The 21,101-nt window shown below is 36.4% G+C and overlaps 1 protein-coding gene across 1 annotated transcript in view; it reads left to right on the top strand.

Moving 5' to 3' along the window:
* Positions 1-21,101, top strand: part of Vps13b (vacuolar protein sorting 13 homolog B) — a 563,330-nt gene that overhangs the window by 145,954 nt on the left and 396,275 nt on the right. The window contains exons 18-19 of the mRNA XM_055622389.1: positions 8,949-9,083; positions 9,836-10,009. Coding sequence (XP_055478364.1) covers positions 8,949-9,083; positions 9,836-10,009 — 309 coding nt within the window. The remainder of the gene's footprint in view (positions 1-8,948; positions 9,084-9,835; positions 10,010-21,101) is intronic.

The following is a 21,101-nucleotide window of genomic DNA, read 5'->3' on the forward strand; positions in this document are numbered from 1 at the left end:
TTCAACCTTTAGGTAGTTCTGGAGATGGATAGTGGCTAATATTTTGTTCTGAAGGAATGCTGTTTATAGCCAGTTTTCAGTTGGAACCTCACCACGTTTTATTAAGCATTTCTCTATCTCTGCATTGTATTTAAAATATATTTATCACACATACCTGTGTTATGTATTTATTAAGAAATCAGCATAATAAAATATTTTTATTTGATGTCCCAAATAAAGTAAATATATTTTATAGGGCAGGGAAAGGACTTAGGCAGTTCAGTGGGCCGATCAGAGAGTCTTTGTATGCGCTGGTAATGTGCTGTGTAGTATAAACTGAAATACATTCCACAAGGGAGGAAAATGGAATAGGTTACATACACTGTTCCTAAGTGTAACGACTATAAGACTCCATTACTCACTTTAGGCAGGTGCTTTTTATATGAGGCTATAAGGAAATGTAAGGCAGCTGTGAGGTGATCGGCTTGTACAGACATCATTTAGCATCAAGTTATCTGACAGGATAAAGAAGCTGGAAATATGTAAACATTTTAGTCATGATTAGTAGATGACATTGAGTATTTGGTGGAAAATGCATGATAAAATTGCATTGTGCAATTTTTCTGTGACTTGTTTAAGAAACATTTGCAGGGATGCAGTAAAATTTTGTATTCTTGCTCTTAATTTTGAGGAAATGTGACTTCCTGAAACCTCTTTTACGGATACATACAGACTTGGAAATATATTTCAAAGACTTACTAAGTAGTATTACTCTGTAGTTTTAACCCATTCTTCAGAAACTGTATTTTATATTGGGCATATTTTAGGACATAGAATAACTTTTTAGGATAAGTACTGCAATAAAAGTATTTTAGTCACAAAGATTTGAAGGTTATACCTACATATTTATGATCCTCTATTTCTCTTCTCTCACCCTTTGATTTCTTTAGAGAGAACATGCCTCTATTTATTGTTTTCACATTGACATTCCTTCACAAGTACATTTTCTTATACATAAACTAAAAGTTAAATCAAGAAGCTAATGAAGCAGTATATTTTAGAATCATTTCATCTTTAACCCTTTGAACAGTGAGCTTTAAAAAGTATGTCATTGAGCCAAACCCAGTGGCACATGTGTGTAATCCCAGCACTCGGGGGGCAGAGGCAAGTTGTGAGTTCACTGTGAGTTTGAGGTCAGCCTGGTCTACAAAGTGAGTCCAGGACAGCCTATGCTACACAGAGAATCCCTGTCTCAAAACCAACCAAGCAAAGAACAACAACTACTACAGCAACAACAACAGCAAAAGTCTGCCATTGATATAGATGTCTTTATTTTTCCTTCCCCTCTTCCATTCTCATTACTTAGAGTAATTGTTCTGATCCCAGCCTGTGGACCGTCTCTGTGGACTTCCCTATCCTGAACAGTTCATATGAAAGGAATAAAAAATGTGAAGCTAGAGACTTTAAATTTTTTATTGCTCTATAATATTCTATAATACAAATAAACCACAGTTTTGGATTATTATAAACAAATTTTTGTAAAGAACAGTCTTTCATTTTTCTTCGATTTTTGGTAAAGAATACAACTTACAGGTATCATGGTAGATAGATATTTTGTCTTTAAAGAAACTATTAAAGTGCTTTCAGTAATCTCTATACCAGTTTATATATCTCCACAGAATATGACTACATTTTCTTCACATACTCACCAGCCTATGATTTTGTTATGTACTTTGTTTTAGATATTGGGATAGTTGTGTACTGATGTTATCATTATTTTAATTGATGTTTACCTGAATGTAATAAAATGGTGATACATATCTTTCTTTCTTTCTCTTCATGAAAATTTTAGATATGTATACAGTGAAATTTAAATGTATCAACTCCCCATTGTCCCTCCAATTTTCTCCATTTACCCTAACCCATCTATCTTATTTTATGTCTTTGTTTTCTGTTTATAAATCTCCCCAGTGGAATGTCTATTCATATTTTAGACTATTTTTATATTATTATTTTTGTATTTTGAGGAGTCTGCATTCTAGTTATGTTAGTTCATTGCTGGATATGTGGTTTTCAAATGTTTTTTGTTTTCGTATGATATAAGATTTAACATATCATTTCTCTTTCTTGTATAGTAGGGTCTTTTATGATTTTTTTTTTTTTAATTTAGGTTAAGAATGCTTTGTCTTTTTCTAGGTCCCAAAGATGTTTCTCCTGCTGTAATTTTTTAAGGAATTGTATATATTGAATTTTCACCCACCTGTGAGTTTTTCTTTTCACCTTGCTATTGAATATGCTCTCACTGATTGAATTATTCTTACACCTCTTATCAAATTACTGGAAAATTACTGTATGCCTTTTAGAATTCTTTGTCCTGTCCTCCTCATTTAGCTGTTTGTCATACACCCTGTTTGCATGTACTGATTCTTTTTCTAATGTGTAGATTTAGTGCTGTTAACTTTCCTTTTCATACTACCCTGACTTGTTCTGCCAATTTTGATACATTACATTTTTATCAGTAGATTGAAGAAATGTCCTCAAGTCTTCCTCTTTGACTTTTGACATACTTAGATTTGTTAATTTCTCAGCATTTGAAGATTTTTAAGTTTGAAACTGCTATGGTCAGAAAGCAATCTATCAGTTCGGTTCTGATTTTGATGACATTCAGTTATGTGCCAGCATAATGTGATTTTTCTTGTTACTTATCCTGTGGGTCTTTGAACACAGTGCACAGTCTCCTGTGTCCTGTGTTAACTGGTCAAAGGATCAACAAATTGTAAAATGACAATAGTATAATTGTTGCCATTCAATATCATCCATTCATGAAGAGATATGAAGTACCGGTGAATATTACCAAGACCATGTTAAGTGAAAGAACTCACACAAGTAGAGAGTAAGGTGATAGTTACAGGGACTGGGGGTATGAGGAGAATTGGAGATGTATTAATATGTTGTCGTAGTTAGGGTTTCTGTTGCTGTGAAGAGACACCATGACCATGGTAACTCCTAGAAAAGAAAATATTTAATTGGGGCTGGCTTACAGTTTCAGAGGTTTAGTCCATTATCATCATGGTAGCATGCAGGCAGCCATGATGCTGAAGAAGTATCTGAGAGTTCTACATTTTGATCCACAGGCATCAGAAGCAATTGTTTGCCATACTTGGTATAGCTTGAGCATAGGAGACATCAAAGCTTGCCCCACATTGACACACTTCCTCCAACAATGCCACATTCCCCAGTAATGCCACTCCTGATGGATCAAGCATTCAAACACATGAGTCTTTTGGGGGAATTTCCATTCAAATCTCCATGTAGGTCAAAATAACCAAAGCTACAGCTAGACAGGCATTTCAAGTGTTCCCACTTTAGAAACAGGATCTTGGTGTAAAGAACTAGCTAGCTTGGAACTTGCTAATAACTATATCAGCTTGACCTTGAATTTGAGACCATGCTCCTGCCTCTGCCTCCTAAGTGCTTGGATTACAGATGTGGACCACTTCGTGAGGCCATTTGTCCATTTATCCATTTTGAAGCAGATTGTTTCTTGATGAGTTTGGTAATTCTGTGTATATTCTGAACATTACTCATTCAACTATAAAATCTAGTTCTAACCTAATTATTTCCCACTCTACATTTTTTGTTTTGTTTTTTAAATTAATTTATTTTTTATATTAATCACAGGTTATTCACTTTGTATCCCAGCTGTAGCTCCCTCCCTCCTTCCCTCCCAATCCCACCCTCTGTCCCTCATCTTCTCCCTGCTCCTTTCCAAGTCCACTAATAGGGGAGGACCTCCTCCCCTTCCATCTGACCCTGGCTTATCAAGTCTCTTCAGGCCTGGCTGCAATGTCACTATACATTTTTTTTTTATGATTAAAGTTTTTTCATGACTGTAAAGATACTTCCTGTTTTTAAAAATTACAAATAGAAGTACATGTATACATGAGTGTTGGTGCCCGAGGAGACCAAAGACATTGGCTCCCTTGGAGCTGGCTGCAAGAAATAGCCTATGTCTTCCCAAACTCCTGTACCATTTCTATAGCCCTACAGCACATTTTTTTGTTCTTGCAGTTCTATAGTATATAAAGATAGTAGGTCTGCTATCTGGTGACTTTAGGGATAGGCCATCTTTGCCTTTTCTAGTTTTCAGAAGCATCAGCTATTTTTGCCTCATGGTCCCCTTCCCTGTCTTCAGAGGCATCAGTATCATTCTTCTTTTTAATTTTTATTTTAATTTCTTTCTTCACAATTTATTCCATTATATATCCTAATTGAAGCCCCCTCCCTCAACTCCCCCTGGTCCTACCCTCGTTCCCTTGTCCCCCCATTCCTTTCTCAGAGTTCACTGAAATAGGAGTTCTCCACTATTGCCATCTGCCCATAGCTTGTCAAGTCTCATCAGGACTACCTGGATCCTCTTCTTCCATGGCCTGGCAAGGCTGCATTACCAGGAGCAAATGATCAAAGAGCAGGCAACTGAGTTCATGATAGAGTTCCTGCCCCCCTCACTCAGAGACTGAGCTGCCAATAGGCCACTTCTGAGCAGGGGTTCTAGGTTTTCTCCATGCATGGTTCTCTGTTGGTCTATCAGTCTCTTCAGGAACCCATGGGCTCAGATCTCTTAGCTTTGTTGTCTCATTGTGGGGCTCCTGTTCCCTCCATGTTCCTCTATTCCCACCCTTTCTTCCTACATAAGATCCCCTGTGCTCTGCCCAAAAATTGGCTGTGAGTCTCAGCATCTGCTTCCATCATCCTGAGTATCATACTTCTCTGAAAGTGATTGTGACTTCATGTCTCTTTCTCTCTTCCTTTTTGTCTCTAAGGATTTGTCATATCACACCAGGTTTACCTGAGTTATCTAAGGCCATCTCCCCACTGTAAATCAGCTCTTTTGGATCTTTAATATTCTCTCTCTGTCTTTGTCTCTGTATCTGTCTCTCCCCCCCTTCTTCCCTCCCTTCTTTCCTCCATTCCTCCCTCCATCCTTCCCTTCCATGTGAGGCAATGTTACTGTCTTTGCTACCAAGGACGTAGTTTTTAAGACCAATATGATCTGTTTTTCTTTTCTCCTAAATTTTTGAGCATATTACATCATATTTTTTGCTTAACTCTGTATCCAATGAAAGCATATTAAGATTATATATAGTGTTACATACATGCAATTATTGAAATTTTTCTTTTATAACTTTAATAGTCAGAATTTGTATGTCTTTTTTTTCTTGCTTCATTAGTGTTCCCTTACATATTTTCTATAACATAGAAATGCCAAGCGCATGCCTTAATTTTAGAATGATTTTTTTTTTCTTTTAGTGCACTTTCCTACTCCCTCCTCTTAAAGAACAACTTAGGGGAGAAAGGTTTATATATGGATTACAATCCTACGTTATTGTTTATTACTGGAACTTTAAAGCATCAGGTCTGCAACCTTCTTGCTTGTGCTCAGCTAACTATTTCTACTCTAGGTCCCAACTGCACACTAGTCTAGGAGCCAACCATAGTGTCCTGGATCTTTTATATCAATTAATACTGAAGACAACTATCCCTATCCTCAGATATACCCACCAGCCAGCCTGATCTAGATCATTGCTCATTATGACTCTCTTCTCAGGTGATTCTGGGACATGCTAAGTTGGCAGTTGAAGATACCTGATAAGCTCGGATCAGATGGAAGGAGAGGAGGACCTCCCCTAAGTCCCCTATCAGTGGACTTAGAAAGGGGCAGGGAGGAGATGAGGGAGAGAGGGTGGGGTTGGGAGGGAATGAGGGAGGGGCTATGGTTGGGATCCAAAGTAAATAACCTGTGATTAATATAAAAAATTAAAAATTATATAAAAAAATAGCCAGAACATCTTTATGTGTGATTGATAATTTGGCTGGGCATAGATTTTTAGATTGAGATTTATTTTTCTATGGATTTATTTTATAGATTTATTTTTTTATATTTATTTTTCAGAGCATTGCTTACTTTTCTTCTTGTTCTCTCATTAGAGCTGTTGAGATGTTTGATGCCATTTTTTGTTATTTAGCCTTTGAATGTTTTCTCTTTTTATTCTTACGAGTATAGTGTTATCTTTGTTTTGGTCTTATCTCAGAAGTTTTTGCAGAGCTATTTTAATATAGACATAAACTGGCAGAAATATGTGCATGTATTTTTATTTGATAAGCCTTATTGATCTTCTTCTGTTCAGTTTTGGGAAATATTCTTGAATTTTTTCTTAGATGATTTTCCCCCCTTCTCTAACCAGTACTGAGGATTAAACCTAGGGCCACATATATCTGTCTAGCAAGAGCTCTTCCAATGAGCTATCATTGAAGGAACTCTACTTTTTGCATGTAACAGACACCATCTTCATTATAAAAGCTGTGGTCACTTGGCAAGACACAACTCTGTAGGATTCTTATGCTTTTAAATGATTTGGTGTAGATTGTTAGCCTACAAGGTTTGAGAAGCAGTGGAGGGTTTTGTTTTATGTCCCCCCCCCCTTTTTTTTTTGCCATGATAATGTTCGGATTAAGGGAAATTATATCCTGAGTGTAACATCTTTCAAAGTCCAGTAGTGTTGAATATATAGAAGAGCTCAACATCCTGTGTGTGTATGCGTGTGTATATGTGTGCATGAACACGTGTGCATGTTTGTGGAGGTCAGAAGAGGATATCACATGCTGTACTGTTTAACTCTTTACTCTGTTCTTTTGGAATAGGCTCTCTCACTGAACCTGGAGGTAGGCTTGTTTGGACCCAGAAATTTTTAGAGGTTCTCTCTTCTTCAAAATCTACAGTGTTGGGATGGACTTGTGGCTACATCAGCTTTTTACTTGGGTGTCAGATTCTCAAGCTTGTATAGCTGACTCTTTTACCCAGTGACCAATATCTCCAGCATGCATCCTTTCTAATAAGGAAAAATATGGTTCAAATTTAGCCATTTTCTGTTTTTTTTTTTTTTTGCCAACTCTGTATTTCTCTGAGAATTTGTTTTCTTCTATGAAAAATGAAAATAGTGATAACTTTCTTTTTTTTTTTGCATGAGATGAATAAAAAACTAGACACAATTAAGTGTTCAGTCAGTGCCAGATGCCGTGATACCTACACTGCTAGCACTGTGATGCTGTCATTCATTTTCTATTATTAAAATGTTTTCAGTCATGGAATTTGAAAACCTTAAAAATACATAACATTTGGATACCACTTTATCAGCTTCACACACTCTTTAAATCTGTTCCAGAGCTTAGTTCAGCTTCTGTTCTGAGGATGACTACTATAAACTCAACATAAGCTAAACATGTCAAATTAACAATTAATTGACACACAGTTATATAATGAGTGCCTTAGAGTCTTTACTGCTGTGGAAAACACCATGAACAAAAGCAACTTAGGACAGAAAGGGATTATTTTGCTTACACTTCATGCTAGCAGTCCATAACTAAGGGAAGTCAGGACAGGGACTGAATCAGAGAAGGAACCTGGATGAAGGAACTGAAGCAGAGATCATGGAGGAACATTGCCTATGAACTTGCTTCTCAGGGCTTGCTTAGCCTGCTTCCTTTCAGAGTTAAGGAAGTATCAGTAGTCCGTGGGTGGCCTCACCTGCATCAGGAATTACCTGTAGGCCAGTCTTAATGGAGGCATATTCTCAATTAAGATTCTTTCTTCTTAGATTCCTCTGCACAATGACAAAGTTGAAGGTTAGAAAGTTAAGAGTTCTTTCAGAAACAAGGGTTAATATTTGGGAAAATCTTCAACCTGTTCTCTTAGTTATTTTGGAATCATTTACATGTTAAATTCTTGACCATTGATCAGGAAATCTTTCATAATTTTTTTGAGAGACAATAGGTATTCATGAACACACACTATAGGTGGAAATGAGACTTTAGAGAACAAAACTAGTAAGTCATAGTTTATTTTTAAAATTATATAAAATTAAAGTCTTCAAATATGAAAGATAATACTTTATGCTTCACTAAAATTTGAGACAAGGAACAGAAGGAAAATGATATTCCTGGATGTTTCTGAATATACGCAAAATATATAGGAAGACAAAATTATTCTCGAACAGATGTAACGCCTAGTTTTAACACCTAGGTTTGTGTAGAACTTAGTTAGCACCTGAAATTCATGATATTCTCATTTGTACAATTAGGATAGTCCTTTATATTATATTTTCTTGTGAAGATCGAACTCATTTGTATGCATAATATAGTGCAAGTACTCAGTAAATGTTAACTGATTACAAACCCTTCTATGAAATTTAGTTCGCACCTTTAGTTTATGCATCAGAAATGAGAATGGCAATATCAGCATTATGATCTTTTGTGCAGACCGATTCCGTTTATATAGTAAATCTTAATCATGAGAGATAATACTTCATCTTTTCTTTTTCTCTCTTTCACCCTTTCCTTGTCAGAATTATAGTCAGTAGGTGCCTCTGCTTGTATAATCCTCTCCTTCCTTTCATGCCCTTAATTAGAGTTGATCATAAATTTAAAAAAGTTTCTCAACTATTTTATATTAATAAGTATCATGAACTAGAAATACTGAAAGCTCCTTTTTTGTTTGCTAAAAATCTTTTGGGTATTTTGTTTTGTTTTGTTTTGTTTATAAGTGATTGTATTTTAAGTTACAAACTATCTTGGACGGTTTTATTTCTGTTTACTCAGGTTTATTTTGTGTATTCTCAAACTAAATATGATTTTTAAACTCTTGAGTTTTATGTATGATTTATGCATTCAGTTTCGTTTTGACTCCTACTAATCAAGATTTGATCATAAGTATAGTTATGAGAATTCAGCCTATTTATTTTTAAATTGCATCCTTTTACCTTTTAAATACTGAACTCTGAAACATAACACAAATACTGTAAGAACATCTGAGGTAGATAATTGAAGTATAATTAACTTTAAATACCTTGGTGAAGGAGTATAAAATTATTTAAATTCAATCAGCTAGTACATTTGCAGTTTTCTTTTATTAGGTGTGAAATCTAAGAATCCCCTGCCAACTCTTGAGGGCTCAATCCAGAATGTTGAACTGAAGTACTGCAGCACATCATTGGTCAAATGTGCCTCTGGGACCATGGGATCAATAAAAATTTGTGCCAAAGCCCCAGGTATGTGCAGCTGGACCGTGTAAAACTTTATTGCCTGTGTAGGAGAATCGGCCTTTCCTTTTACAAGGAGCATTTGCTGAAACAAGAATTTACTCATTGTTCCTATGAATCAGAGCTTTTCATTGTTTTATTTATACTTAATATTTTTAACAGTGCAGGGATGATACTTACTGACTTTAACCAATTATATTTCATTTAAGGTGAACAGCTTTGCATAGTTTTAACAGAAGTTGTAAAGAAAAATTAAGAGTATTCTTGCAGTTTTGACAGAAATGTGAATTATGCATGATAATTAAATTAATATTGAGTTAAGATGTTAGCACAGTAGATTTAAAAACAAAATTTGAGTGTTACAAAAGTTTGGTTGTAACTATTCCTCTTGTCTTGCAGTAGTTTGTTTTATAATGTTCTTCTTAAGCTATTTTCAGTTCTTTCAGCAAACCTAAATTCCATCATATCATAGTACATATTTTGCTGATGTGTATCTCGATATAATTTCATTTTGTTCTGAACATGTCCTACACTCATTAGCAAAATGTCAAAACTGAATTTTAAAATCTAAAATAGCTTTATCAGACTCTTTATAGATTATTAACTAGATAGACGATTAAAGTGACAACTATTATTGAACCATTATTTTAGTGGTATATTTTCAGATAAAGCATTCCCAAACTACTGTATTTTACATAAGAAATATTATTTAAAAATTTTTCTTCCTTTAAAAAATTTTTTCAATCAATATTTCTATTCAGGTGACAGTGGAAAAGAAAGGTTGGTTCCTTTACTTCAGGGTCCTTCGGACACTAGAGACCTTCATTGCACCAAGTGGCTTAATGAAAGTAGAAAGCCTGAATCTCTTCTCGCTCCAGATTTGATAGCCTTTACCATCCAAGTTCCCCACTCTATGGACTACTGCCACCATTCTGGTAAGTGCAGTTATATCAGGCTTTCTTCATTTTGCATTTTTGTTTTTAGGAATGCCTTTAAATATGAACTTTTAAGTCAAGTTTGGGAGGATAAATTGTTGGGATATTCTCTGTACTTATTCCTGTCTAAGATTCTGTTCACTTCGTATTAATATTGATAAATGAAGTCTTTATAAATCACGGTTTTTTTTTTTTTATGAGAGATTCAATGTCCATGTAACACACAGGTCTGTGTGTGTGTGTGTGTGTGTGTGTGTGTGTGTTTTAGACTATTCCTTTTTCTATAATGCCAGTTTACTATTGCTGTAGCATTTTGGCAGTGACCTACAGTTTACCATTTTAAATTACACATTTGGCCCACTCATGGTTTTTTTTTTTTTTCAGTAATAGGTTTTTATTGTAAAATTAAAAAATAATTTAACATGATGTTGAGATTTCATTTCTTAAGTTTCTGTTTTATTCTTTTTCATTACCATTTATCCAGTACTGTAGTGGCAGAATCTCATTTGTCATGTCAAAAGGCAGTATCATAAGGATGAATGTATACTAGGACAGAAAGAAGCTATAGGAACTAGAGACCAGTGTCAGCCATGTGCACAGTGATGCACTTAGTAAGCTCAGGTTAGTCAGCCAGTGGGGTTAGGAATGAGGGTTCCTTAATAGACTTCTTGAAGGGGATTCACCAATGAGCTTTCATTAGTGCATAAGAGGAGAACTCTGTTACTGTCATTCAATAAATACTATAATGTAGAGGGAACTTGTGCTAATGCATTCAATACAGATATTTGAAGACTTGTAATTATCCAGACAGTAAGTATGTGTAGGCAGATACTATGGAAGCAAAGGGGTGCACAAATTTACAACTGTAATAGAGATGTGATGTCAAGTGATATCAGCCTGTGTGCCACTGAGTCATTAGCCACAGTTGAAAGTGGAGATGAAGAGTTTGAAAGACTAATTTTAAAATGCCTTACCATGATATTATCAAAGAAGAACACTCTAAAAGTTTTTACAGTTATTTATAAATCAGCATGCCACTGGCACGTGACTAGATACCTAGGCCCACGGAATAGAATAGAAGACCCAATGATGACCCTACATAACTAAAGCAGTTTGAATTTCCTGAAAGGCATTTAAAATATACTTCAGAAAGAATGGCAACTCCTTTAACAAATGTTGCTAGTAAAAACTGAATACACATACACACAAAACCAAAATAGATACCCGTTCCTCACCCTGGTTTAATTCAGCTACATGGATGAGAGATGTAAGGCTTGAAACTTTGAAACAGTTGAGGTTAAGAAGACAACCTTTGACTCCAAAAGACTCCAAGTATCCGCATCCCAGGAATAGCAGGAGCCCTTGAACAATATGAGGTTAAAAAGCTTCTGCCAGGACCTATAACTCAGGACCCTGAGTAGCCTAGAAATAACAGAAACAACTGATAAATACGGTCACATAAAATTAAAAAAGGGTTTGCACAGCGAAAGCAACAGTCAGCAGAGTGAAGAAACTGCTACGGAATCAGAAAATCTTCACTATGTGTACACAGGAAGGGAGGGGGAGTATTAACATGTAAAATATATAAACAATGTAAGCAGCATGTCAGAAAAAAACCAATCCAATTAGTAAGTAGGCAAATGAACGGGACAGATACTTTTAAAGTTAAAGTGTTGAAGTATATAGGCTAACAAGCACATAAAAACATTTTCAGAATCTGTAGCCAAATCCAAACCACCCTGGAATTATATCTTATCTCAATCAGAATTAGCTTTTTCTTTTATATGCTAACTAATAGAATATAAATGTTATATAAATACAGTATTTAGAAAATAATGACAAAGAAGGTACTTGTCATGATCCTTCAGAATTTTTATCAGCCATAAGACATGAACAAATTTCACATGAGTTCACTGAAAGGAATGGTAATATAGTGTTGAGAATGTACATTAATTTAGTCACTACAGGAATCAGTTCAGAGGTTCCTTCCTGAAAGTTAAAAATGGAATATTTTATGATTCAGCTATGCCATTGCTAGATATATGTCTTAATCTGGGCTTACCACAGAGGCAGCTGATGTCCATGTTTACTTTCACATTGCTAACAAAGCCAAATTAGAGAAGCAACACATAAACTCATCAGCAGATGAGTGGGTGAACAAAGTGCTGCATATATGCACATACACATACACTCTGGGATATTTTTCAGTAATAAGGAAGAAATTGGATTTTCAGAAAAATGTTTTGGAGTGGTGGCTATCATGTTAAATGTAAGCATTTTTGTTAAGTATGATTATTGATATAGAACTTTATAGAATGTATGCTCTATAGGAGTGTGAAATAATTGTGAAGGTTTCTTAGTTTACATGCCAAATGTTTGGATGCTGTCATTTCAGTCTTTAAGCAGTCTTATGATCCCTTCCACATATGGCCCTCTCCATTTGCTCAGGCCTTCCGGTCTCTTTTTTTCTCCCTGATTCTCATGGTGATTATGTTTTTGCACATGCTGTTTTTTTTTTTTTTAATGTTGACAATTCTTTTTTTTAATTTTATTAATTACACTTATTCATACAATTCTTAACATATGTGTTCTCGTTCTTTCTGTATCTGCTTAGTCCCAGTTCAGTCTCAAAATTTCTATTCAGTTACTGCCTCTTTGAGGGAGCTTTCTCTGAATCTTCTCCATCTTTCTTCTTCCTCTGCCAATTTTGAATAGGCCTGTTCCTATTTGTCACTGTTCCTTTCTTAGCTTTTGTGACTGTACATATTTACATAATCTGTCTTCCTCACCTAACAGTGATTTACACAGTTAGACAATGATTGTCATATTTTCCTCAGGTCCTTACATTTTCTTACATATAAACAATGCTTGAGATGATTTGATGGGTGATGACTAAATGAATGAACATTTATGACAAGTGGTCAAAGGTATGAATGTATTTGACAGGTAAATAGTATGTTCTTAGTGCTAATAGCTTTCTCATCCATTTTCTGTCTAAGTTTCTGTCTTCTTTTTAGCAGGTAGAGAATACCTGTGAGCTTCTTCCTCACTGGTTTTAATTACCACTAGATAGTTTGTTGCCTGGGTTATGACTTGCATTTTCCTGGCTTTACTCTTTATTTTTATTTTTAAATAATTTTATACATTCACTTGTATCCCAGCTGTAAGCCCACACTCTCCCTCATCGCCTCTCTGCCCACTTCCGAGTCCACTGATAGGGGAGGTCCTCCTCTCCTTTTAACTGACCCTAGCTTATCAGGGATCTTCAAGACTAGCTACAATGTCCTTATCTTTGAACTAGTAAGGCTGCTCCTCCCTCAGGGGGGAGGGAGAGCTCAATGAGCCAGTCATGGAGTTCATGTCAGAAATAATTTCTGTCCCCCTTACTAAGGAACCCACTTGGATACAGAGCTACCATGGGCTATGTCTGTGCAGGGTTTATAGGTTATATCCATGCATGTTCTGTGGTTGGAAAAACAGTCTGAGAGAAGACCCCCATGCCCTGATATATTTGGACCTTGTGGGACTTCTGTCCCCTCTAGGTCATACTAACTCTTCCTTCTTTTATATGATTCCCTGCACTCTGCCAAAGGTGTGGTTATGGGTCTCAGCATCTACTTTGAAACACTGCTAGGTAGAGTATTTCAGAGGCCCTCTGTGGTAGGCTCCTGTCCTGTTAACTTGTCTTCTCCTACTTACAATGTCGATCCCCTTTGTCTTTCTAGGTGAGTATTGCTCATTTTGCCCCTGGTCCTCTTTCTTGTTTATCTTCTTTAGTTGTACAGATTTTAGTATGTTTATCCTATCTTATAGGTCTAGTCTCCTCTTATAAGTGAGTGTATACCATGTGTGCCTGGGATATCTCACTCAGGATGATCTTTTCTAGCTTCCACGATTTGCCTGCAAAATTCATGATTTTCTTGTTTGTAATTGCTAAGTAGTATTCCATTGTGTAAAAGAACCACAATTTCTGTATCGATTCCTGCATTGATGGACATTCAGGTTGTTTCCAGATTCTGGCTTTTATGAAAAAAGCTGCTACAAACATGGTTGAGCAAATGTCCTTGTTGTGTACTTTAACATCTTTTGGATATATGCCTAGGAGTGGTATACTTGGATCTTGTGGAAGCAGAATACCTGATTGTCTGAGAAAGTGCCAGGTTGATTTCCATAGTGGTTGTACAAGTTTACATTCCCACCTGCAATGAAGGAGGGTTCCCCTTTCCCCACAACCTCTCCAGCCTGTGTTGTCACTTCAGTTTTTCATCTTAGCCATTCTGCTTGGTGTAAGGTAAAATCTCAGGGTCATTTTGATTTGCATCTCTCTGATGTTGAGCATCTCTTTATGTGTTTCTCTGCCATTCTATATTCTTCTACAGAGAATTCTCTGTTTAGCTCCATATCCCATTTTTTAATTGGGTTGCTTGAATTATTGCATTTTAACTTCTTTAGTTCTTTATATATTCCGGATATCAGCCTTCTGTCAGATGTAGGGTTGGTGAAAATCCTTTCCCAGGCGAGACTCTGTCATTTTGTTCTGACAACAGTGACTTTTGTTTTACAGAAGCTTTTTAGTTTCATGAGGTCCCATTTATTGATTGTTGCTCTTAGGGCCTGTGTTGATGGTGTGCTGTTCAGGAAGTTGTCTCCTGTGCCAATGAGTTCTAGGCTCTTACCCACTTTTTCTTCTAACCGATTTAGTGTATCTGGTTTTATATTGCGGTCTTTGATCCACTTAGACTTTAGTTTTGTGCAGGGTGATAAATATGGATCTATTTGCATTTTTCTGCATGTAGACATCCACTTGGACCAGTATCATTTGTTGAAGATGCTGTCTTTTTTTCCATTGAATGGTTTGGCTTCTTTGTCAAAACTCAGGTATTCATAGGTGTGTGGTTTTATTTCTGGGTTTTCTATTTGGTTCCCTTGATCCACCTTTCTGTTTCTATGCCAATACCAAGCAGTTTTTATTACTATTGCTCTGTAGTACAACTTGAATTCAGGGATGGAGACACCTCCAGAGAATCTGTTGTTGTACAGGATTGTTTTGGAAACTGGGTATTTTGTTTCTCCATATGAAGTTGAGAATTTTTCTTTCAAGGTCTGTAAAGAATTGTGTTGGTATCTTGATGGGAATTGCATTGAATCTGTAGATTGCTTTTGGCAGGATGGCCACTTTCACAATGTTAATCCTGTCAATCCATGAGCATAGGAGATCTTTCCATCTTCTGATGGCTTCTTCAATTTCTTTCTTCAGAGACTTGAAGTTTTTTTCAAACAGTTCTTTCACCTGCTTGTTTAGAGTCACCCCAAGGTACTTTATGTTATTAGTGGCTATTGTGAAGGGTGTTGTTTCCCTGATTTCTTTCTTGGCCCTTTTGTCTTTGGTCTACCAGAGGACTTCTGATTTTTTTGAGTTAATTTTGTATCTAGCCACTTTGCTGAAGGAGTTTATCAGCTGAAGGAGTTCCCTGGTTGAGTTTTTGGGGTTACACAGGTACACTATCATATCATCTGTGAATAGTGAAACTTTCTGATTTGTATCCCCTCGATCTCTCTTACTTGTCTTTTTGCTCTAGCTAGTACTTCAAGTGCTATGTTGAAGAGATATAGAGAGAGTGGGCAGCCTTGCCTTATCCCTGATTTCAATGGGATTGATTTTAAGTTTCTCTCCATTGAGTTTGATGTTGGCTATAGGCTTGCTGTATATTGCCTTTACTATGTTTAGGCATGTGCCCTGTATCCCTGATCTCTCCAAGACTGTAAACATGAATGGGTGTTGGATTTTGTCAAATGCTTTTTCGGCATCTAGGGACATGATCATGTGGTTTTTTTCCTTCAGTTTGTTTATGTAGTAGATTACATTGACGAATTTCTATATATTGAACCAGCCTTGCATGCCTGGAATGAAGCCTACTTGGTCATGGTGGATGGTATCTTTTATGTGTTCTTGTATTCAGTTTGTAAGTATTTTATTGAGTGTTTTTGCATCAATGTTCATAAGAGAGATAGGTCTGAAGTTCTCTTTTTTTGGGTCTTTGTGTGGTTTAGATATCAAGGTGACTATGGCTTTGTAGAATGAGTTTGGTAATGTTCCTTTTGTTTCTATTTTGTGGAGTAATTTGAAGAGAATTGGAGTTAGCTCTTCTTTGAAGGTCTGGTAGAAATCTGCGCTGAAACCATCTGGCCCAGGGCTTTTTTTTGGAAGGGAGGATGTTGATGGCTGCTTCATTTTCCTTGGGGGATATACAGCTTTCTACCTGGTGTTGACTCAATTTTGGTAGATGGAATCTATCTAGAAAATTGTCCATTTCTGGCTTTACTCTTTATAGTGACATGAGCTGTTATGTCAGGCTTCAGTGTGCCTCATAAAACCTATCTTCTCTGCTTTTCCTGCACATCAGTTTAAATCTTGTTTATTCTTGGATCTCTTAACACACTAGTCTCTATAGGCTTGCTGTGTTTTTCTGTAAAGTCTGAGGTTAAAGGTACTGGTTAATCCTTATTTTCAATTATATACATATTGTCTGCATAATTCATAGCCTTGGAGATAACATACAGTGTATGTATCCTTTGCGAGTCAAAGGGCTTACTTCCTGTCTTAAAACAATCAGTTTCTCCACTTAGGTTTATATAGTGTGTCATTTTTTGGCATGCACCCACATCCATTTACACATACACCACTTACACATACATTTTAGAATATTTTTCAGTAATAAGGAAGAATAAAATTATATCATTTTCAGAAAAATGTTGTCATCTTGTTAATTATAAGCAGATTAATATTATATGCTTTCACATTTAGGTGAGATAAAACAGTATAAAATTATCATGGTAATTATTAGGGAAGTGAGGCAGAGACAAAAATGGAAAGGGCAACAGAAGAGCTTCAACATGTAGGTATACAACACACACACATAACACAAAATTGCAATAAAATGAAGCACTTTGACAGTTAATAAATTGCAATAAAGAAAAGCAGTGTACTTCTTCAAACCTTCTTCAAAGAAGAAGGTTTTAATAGTATGTTAAGCACAAACTGATATAAGAATGAGATCAAAACCTAAACTAAAATACTGCCTGTGGATAAAAGGCAGAAAGTATTTTTGTGAAGACTCCAAATGGTCTTACAGCACAAAAAAAGCCATTGGCAAAACATAAGTCTGTGGATGTAACTATATTCCAACACAATTTTATTTACTAAAATGGAAACTGGCTAGTTTGGCCTTTGTGTTTCTTTCTCTCTTCCACAGAGAGGTAGGCTCTGTAATTCAATCAGCTTTCTTTGTTACCATCTGTTTAATTGTGTTTCTAAAGTATGTGTACCTAAAGTATGTACCTTTGCATAATTCCCCCTCTGTAGTTTTGGCTAGAATTTTTTTTTGAATCATGAGGTCATTGAGCTCACTAGAACATCTGAGTTTTGTGCCACTATCTAGTAAAGCATGGGTATTGCCTGAGTCTACCACAGACTTTTGAGTTCAATGAAGTCTTCTAGTATTTTCGTTTTACCACATATAGCATTAGAATAATTTAATGAAGGATGTACATTTAAATAATACAATCTTTTACCCAACAATATTGTATTATTTCTCAGAATTTAAGATCATTTTAGGATCACAAAATGTATTTACCTCTCACAAATTTTCAAAATCAGTTAAAAACAAGTTGATACTAGAAAAATTGTCTATGAAATTCAGCACACTTCTCAGTCAAAGTTTTATAGTTTTTTGTGTTGTCTTGTTAAGGAAATTCCCATCAGCAGTATTAGATTTCTGTTTGGTGGTATGTTTATGGATTTGTGTATAAATATTAATGTAATTTTGTATTTTGTATTTTTTAATTTATTTTTTATATTATTACAGTTTATTTACTTTGTGTCCCAGCTGTAGCCCCCTCCCTTATTCCCTCCCAAATCCACCCTCCCTCCCTCATCTCTTTCTTGCCCCTCTTAAGTCCGCTTATAGGGGAGGTCCTCCTCCCCTTCCATCTGACCCTAGCTTATCAGGTCTCACCAGGACTGGCTGCAATGTCCTCCTCTGTGGTCCAGCTAGGTTGCTCCTCCCTCGGGGAGGCTGATGAGGTCAAAAAGCTAGCCATAGAGTTAGAGCCAGAGACAGTCCCTGTTTCCCTTACTAGGGAACCCACTTGGATACTGAGCTGCCATGGGCTATGTCTGAGCAGGAATTCTAGGTTTTATCCATGCATGGTCCCTGGTTGGAGAATCAGTCTCAGACAGGCCCCTGTGCCCAGATATATTTGGTCCTTGTGGAGCTTCTGTTCTCTCCTGGTCTTACTAACTCTCTCTTCTTTCATATGATTTCCTGTACTCTGCCTAATGTTTGGTTATGAATAGAATTAAGTTAATTTACATATCAGTCATAGGTTGGTCCCTCTTCTCCCAGTTCCATTGTCTCTCCTGCATCCTCCCTCTACCCCCACACCGCCCTTCCTCAGAATAAGGAAGCTTCTCTACCCAGATATCCCCAGCTTATCTGTTCATAGGAGGACTGAGTTTTTCTTCCTTCCCTGTGGCATTGTAGGTCATTTCTATCACAGGGAAGTGATCAAAAAGCATGCAACATAGTCAATGTCAGGTATATCCCTTACTCTCCTAACTAGTGGGCTCACATTAAGTCTAAGGTGTCCATCAGCTACTTATAAGTAGAAGACCTAGATCCAGACCATTCATTGTCCTTGGTTGGTGCTTCAGACTCCATTGGCCCCTCTGGGCCCTGGTTGATTGGCTTTCATGGTCTTCTTGTGTAGCTCTTGTCACTTCTAGGTTCATTTATCCTTCTTCCTCCCTCTCATTCCTGGTGACTCCCTATGCTGCCCCCAGTGTTTGGCTGTGAGTCTCATTATCTGTTTCCAGTTGTTGCTGGTTATGATCTCTACGAGGATAGCTCTGGTAGGCTCCTGTCTGCAAGCATATCAGAGTTTCATTAATAATGATAGCAGTCAGCTTTCTTCCATGGTTTGGGTGTGAGGGTTGGGCCTGGCATTGGTTGGACAGTCAGTCCCTCAATCTCTGTTCTACTTGTTCTATCTTTGTCCCTGCAGGTCTTGTAGGTAGGTTAAGATTTGGATTGAGGTTTTTGTGGGTGGGTTGGTGATCTCCTCCGTCTACTAAAAGTCTTGCCTAGTTAAACGGTGTCATCTTCAGTCTCTGTGGCCCCTGCTACTAGTAGTCTCATCTAGAGTTCCTTCCCCTCATATCCTCCCAGAGGCCTATTTTCATTTAGGTCTGTAGCTTGTTACAGAGATGCCCCCACCCACCATTAAGTTGTTTTTGTTTGTTTGTTTGTTTGTTTGTTTGTTTGTTTTTCTACAGGCTGTATGCCTTCTTGCCCCTACTCTCTTAAGATCTGATTTTACTTCTGTTGTGTTGTTATTGTTGATTTCTTTATTCAGGGCATTTTAAAATTAAAAAATTCTGCCCACCTTGGAAATCCCACCCATATTCCTGACTTAGGATATAATAGGGAACACATAAATATTTTTATAGAGCCAGTTTCAGTGTGGGTTTGATTAATCTTTTGAACAGGAAATTAGATATAAATTGAATGTATGTATCTGTACTTGGGTATCACTGATGTTACAGCTAAATCGTAAGTCAAGATGTCTGAAATCAAAAGTGAATAGTTTGTAAACAGCCTTTCATACTTCTGTATCAACCTCTCATTGCTGTGATGCCATCTAGTTTAGACCTGGGCATACTGCCTCAGTCTCTGTGATTTTACTGGCAGGTCAGTACTTTTGCCCAGAAAGCTAAGTTTTCTTGACGTCTTCCTTCCCTTCAGGGCTCAGGTAACTCTGTGGGAAAGGAGACACAAAGATCTTAAGAGCACGTAGGGAAGGATTTTATGGAGATACCTTATTTTTGACTGAGTGTTCCAAGGTTGCATACTCTCGGCATATGGTCCGGTTGGGTTTCTCTGTATTTGTTTTTGTCTATTTCTCTGATGATGGCTTCTCTGACGATTGCTGAGTAAGACACTAATTTATTAATATTGCAGAATGCTGTTAGGAGTCGTTTTATTGTTGTTTCTTTAGCAGAACACTAGGACAGATCTTACGGCCAGCAGTCGATGGTCAACACAAAGAAAAATTCAGTAGTACTTTTAGAGCTTTGTTGTCTCACAGAGTTTTGTCTGGGCATTTTTTTTTCTTTTAACCTTAGACATCATTTGCTTATATGTTATGATTTCTGATTTTGTTTTTGTTGGTTTTCTGTGTTTTCAAATGTGTGTCTCAGTGTTTACATGTACTGTGCTTTTTCTTTGGCTCCTTGTTTTAATTGTATTATTATTATTATTTGTTATTATTTTATTTGCCTTTTTGTATGCTAATGAGAGAAAGGGTATGGGTTTTGATGAATGGGGAAGTGGGCAGGATTTGGGAGGAGTTGGGATGTAAACCATAATCAGAATATTTTAAAAATATTTTCAATAAAAAAGAAAAAGTCCTCTTTGTCTTTATAGAATTATCAAAAAGCCTCATTTTAGTATCTCACAGCATTGCCTTGCCTTTGAAATTATAGCAACTTTCTTTACACCCATCGCTGATTGAATTATGCACTTAACAGACTGTTTACAAGGGAATTATATCAGGGTTCTTGGGGCATCTTTGTGTGTCAGTTCACATTTTATCTTCATGTTACCTTTTGGTAGTACTCTTAAATGATGTGAACATTTATTTAAATATAAGTTATTAGAAGTAGACAAACAGATGTTTCTGTGGCTTTTTTATATGTAGAAACATTTGATCACAGTAATTTATTTATAGATATTTTAAAATGAGTTTTAGATAGACTTCTTTCACCTATGCAATGCATTGTTTCTCATACAAGTTCCTCTTGCACAAAGACAACCTCTCATAGTTTATATATGTACATTATTTTATGAACCTCCATGAAAAAAGTTTCATTCTGAATTCTCTAATTTAATGTTGTCCACCATTAATTTTGAAGAGCTGTTTTAAAATCTTTGGTTGACTCTACTTGTTTGTGCAGGTTGAAGTAATGCTTACATTTTTTTCCTTCCTTCCTTCCTTCCTTCCTTCCTTCCTTCCTTCCTTCCTTCCTTCCTTC

The sequence above is a fragment of the Psammomys obesus genome, unplaced genomic scaffold, assembly GCF_907164565.1.
Source record: "Psammomys obesus unplaced genomic scaffold, mPsaObe1.curated_primary_1811, whole genome shotgun sequence".
In the NCBI taxonomy this organism is placed as follows: Eukaryota; Metazoa; Chordata; class Mammalia; order Rodentia; family Muridae; genus Psammomys; species Psammomys obesus.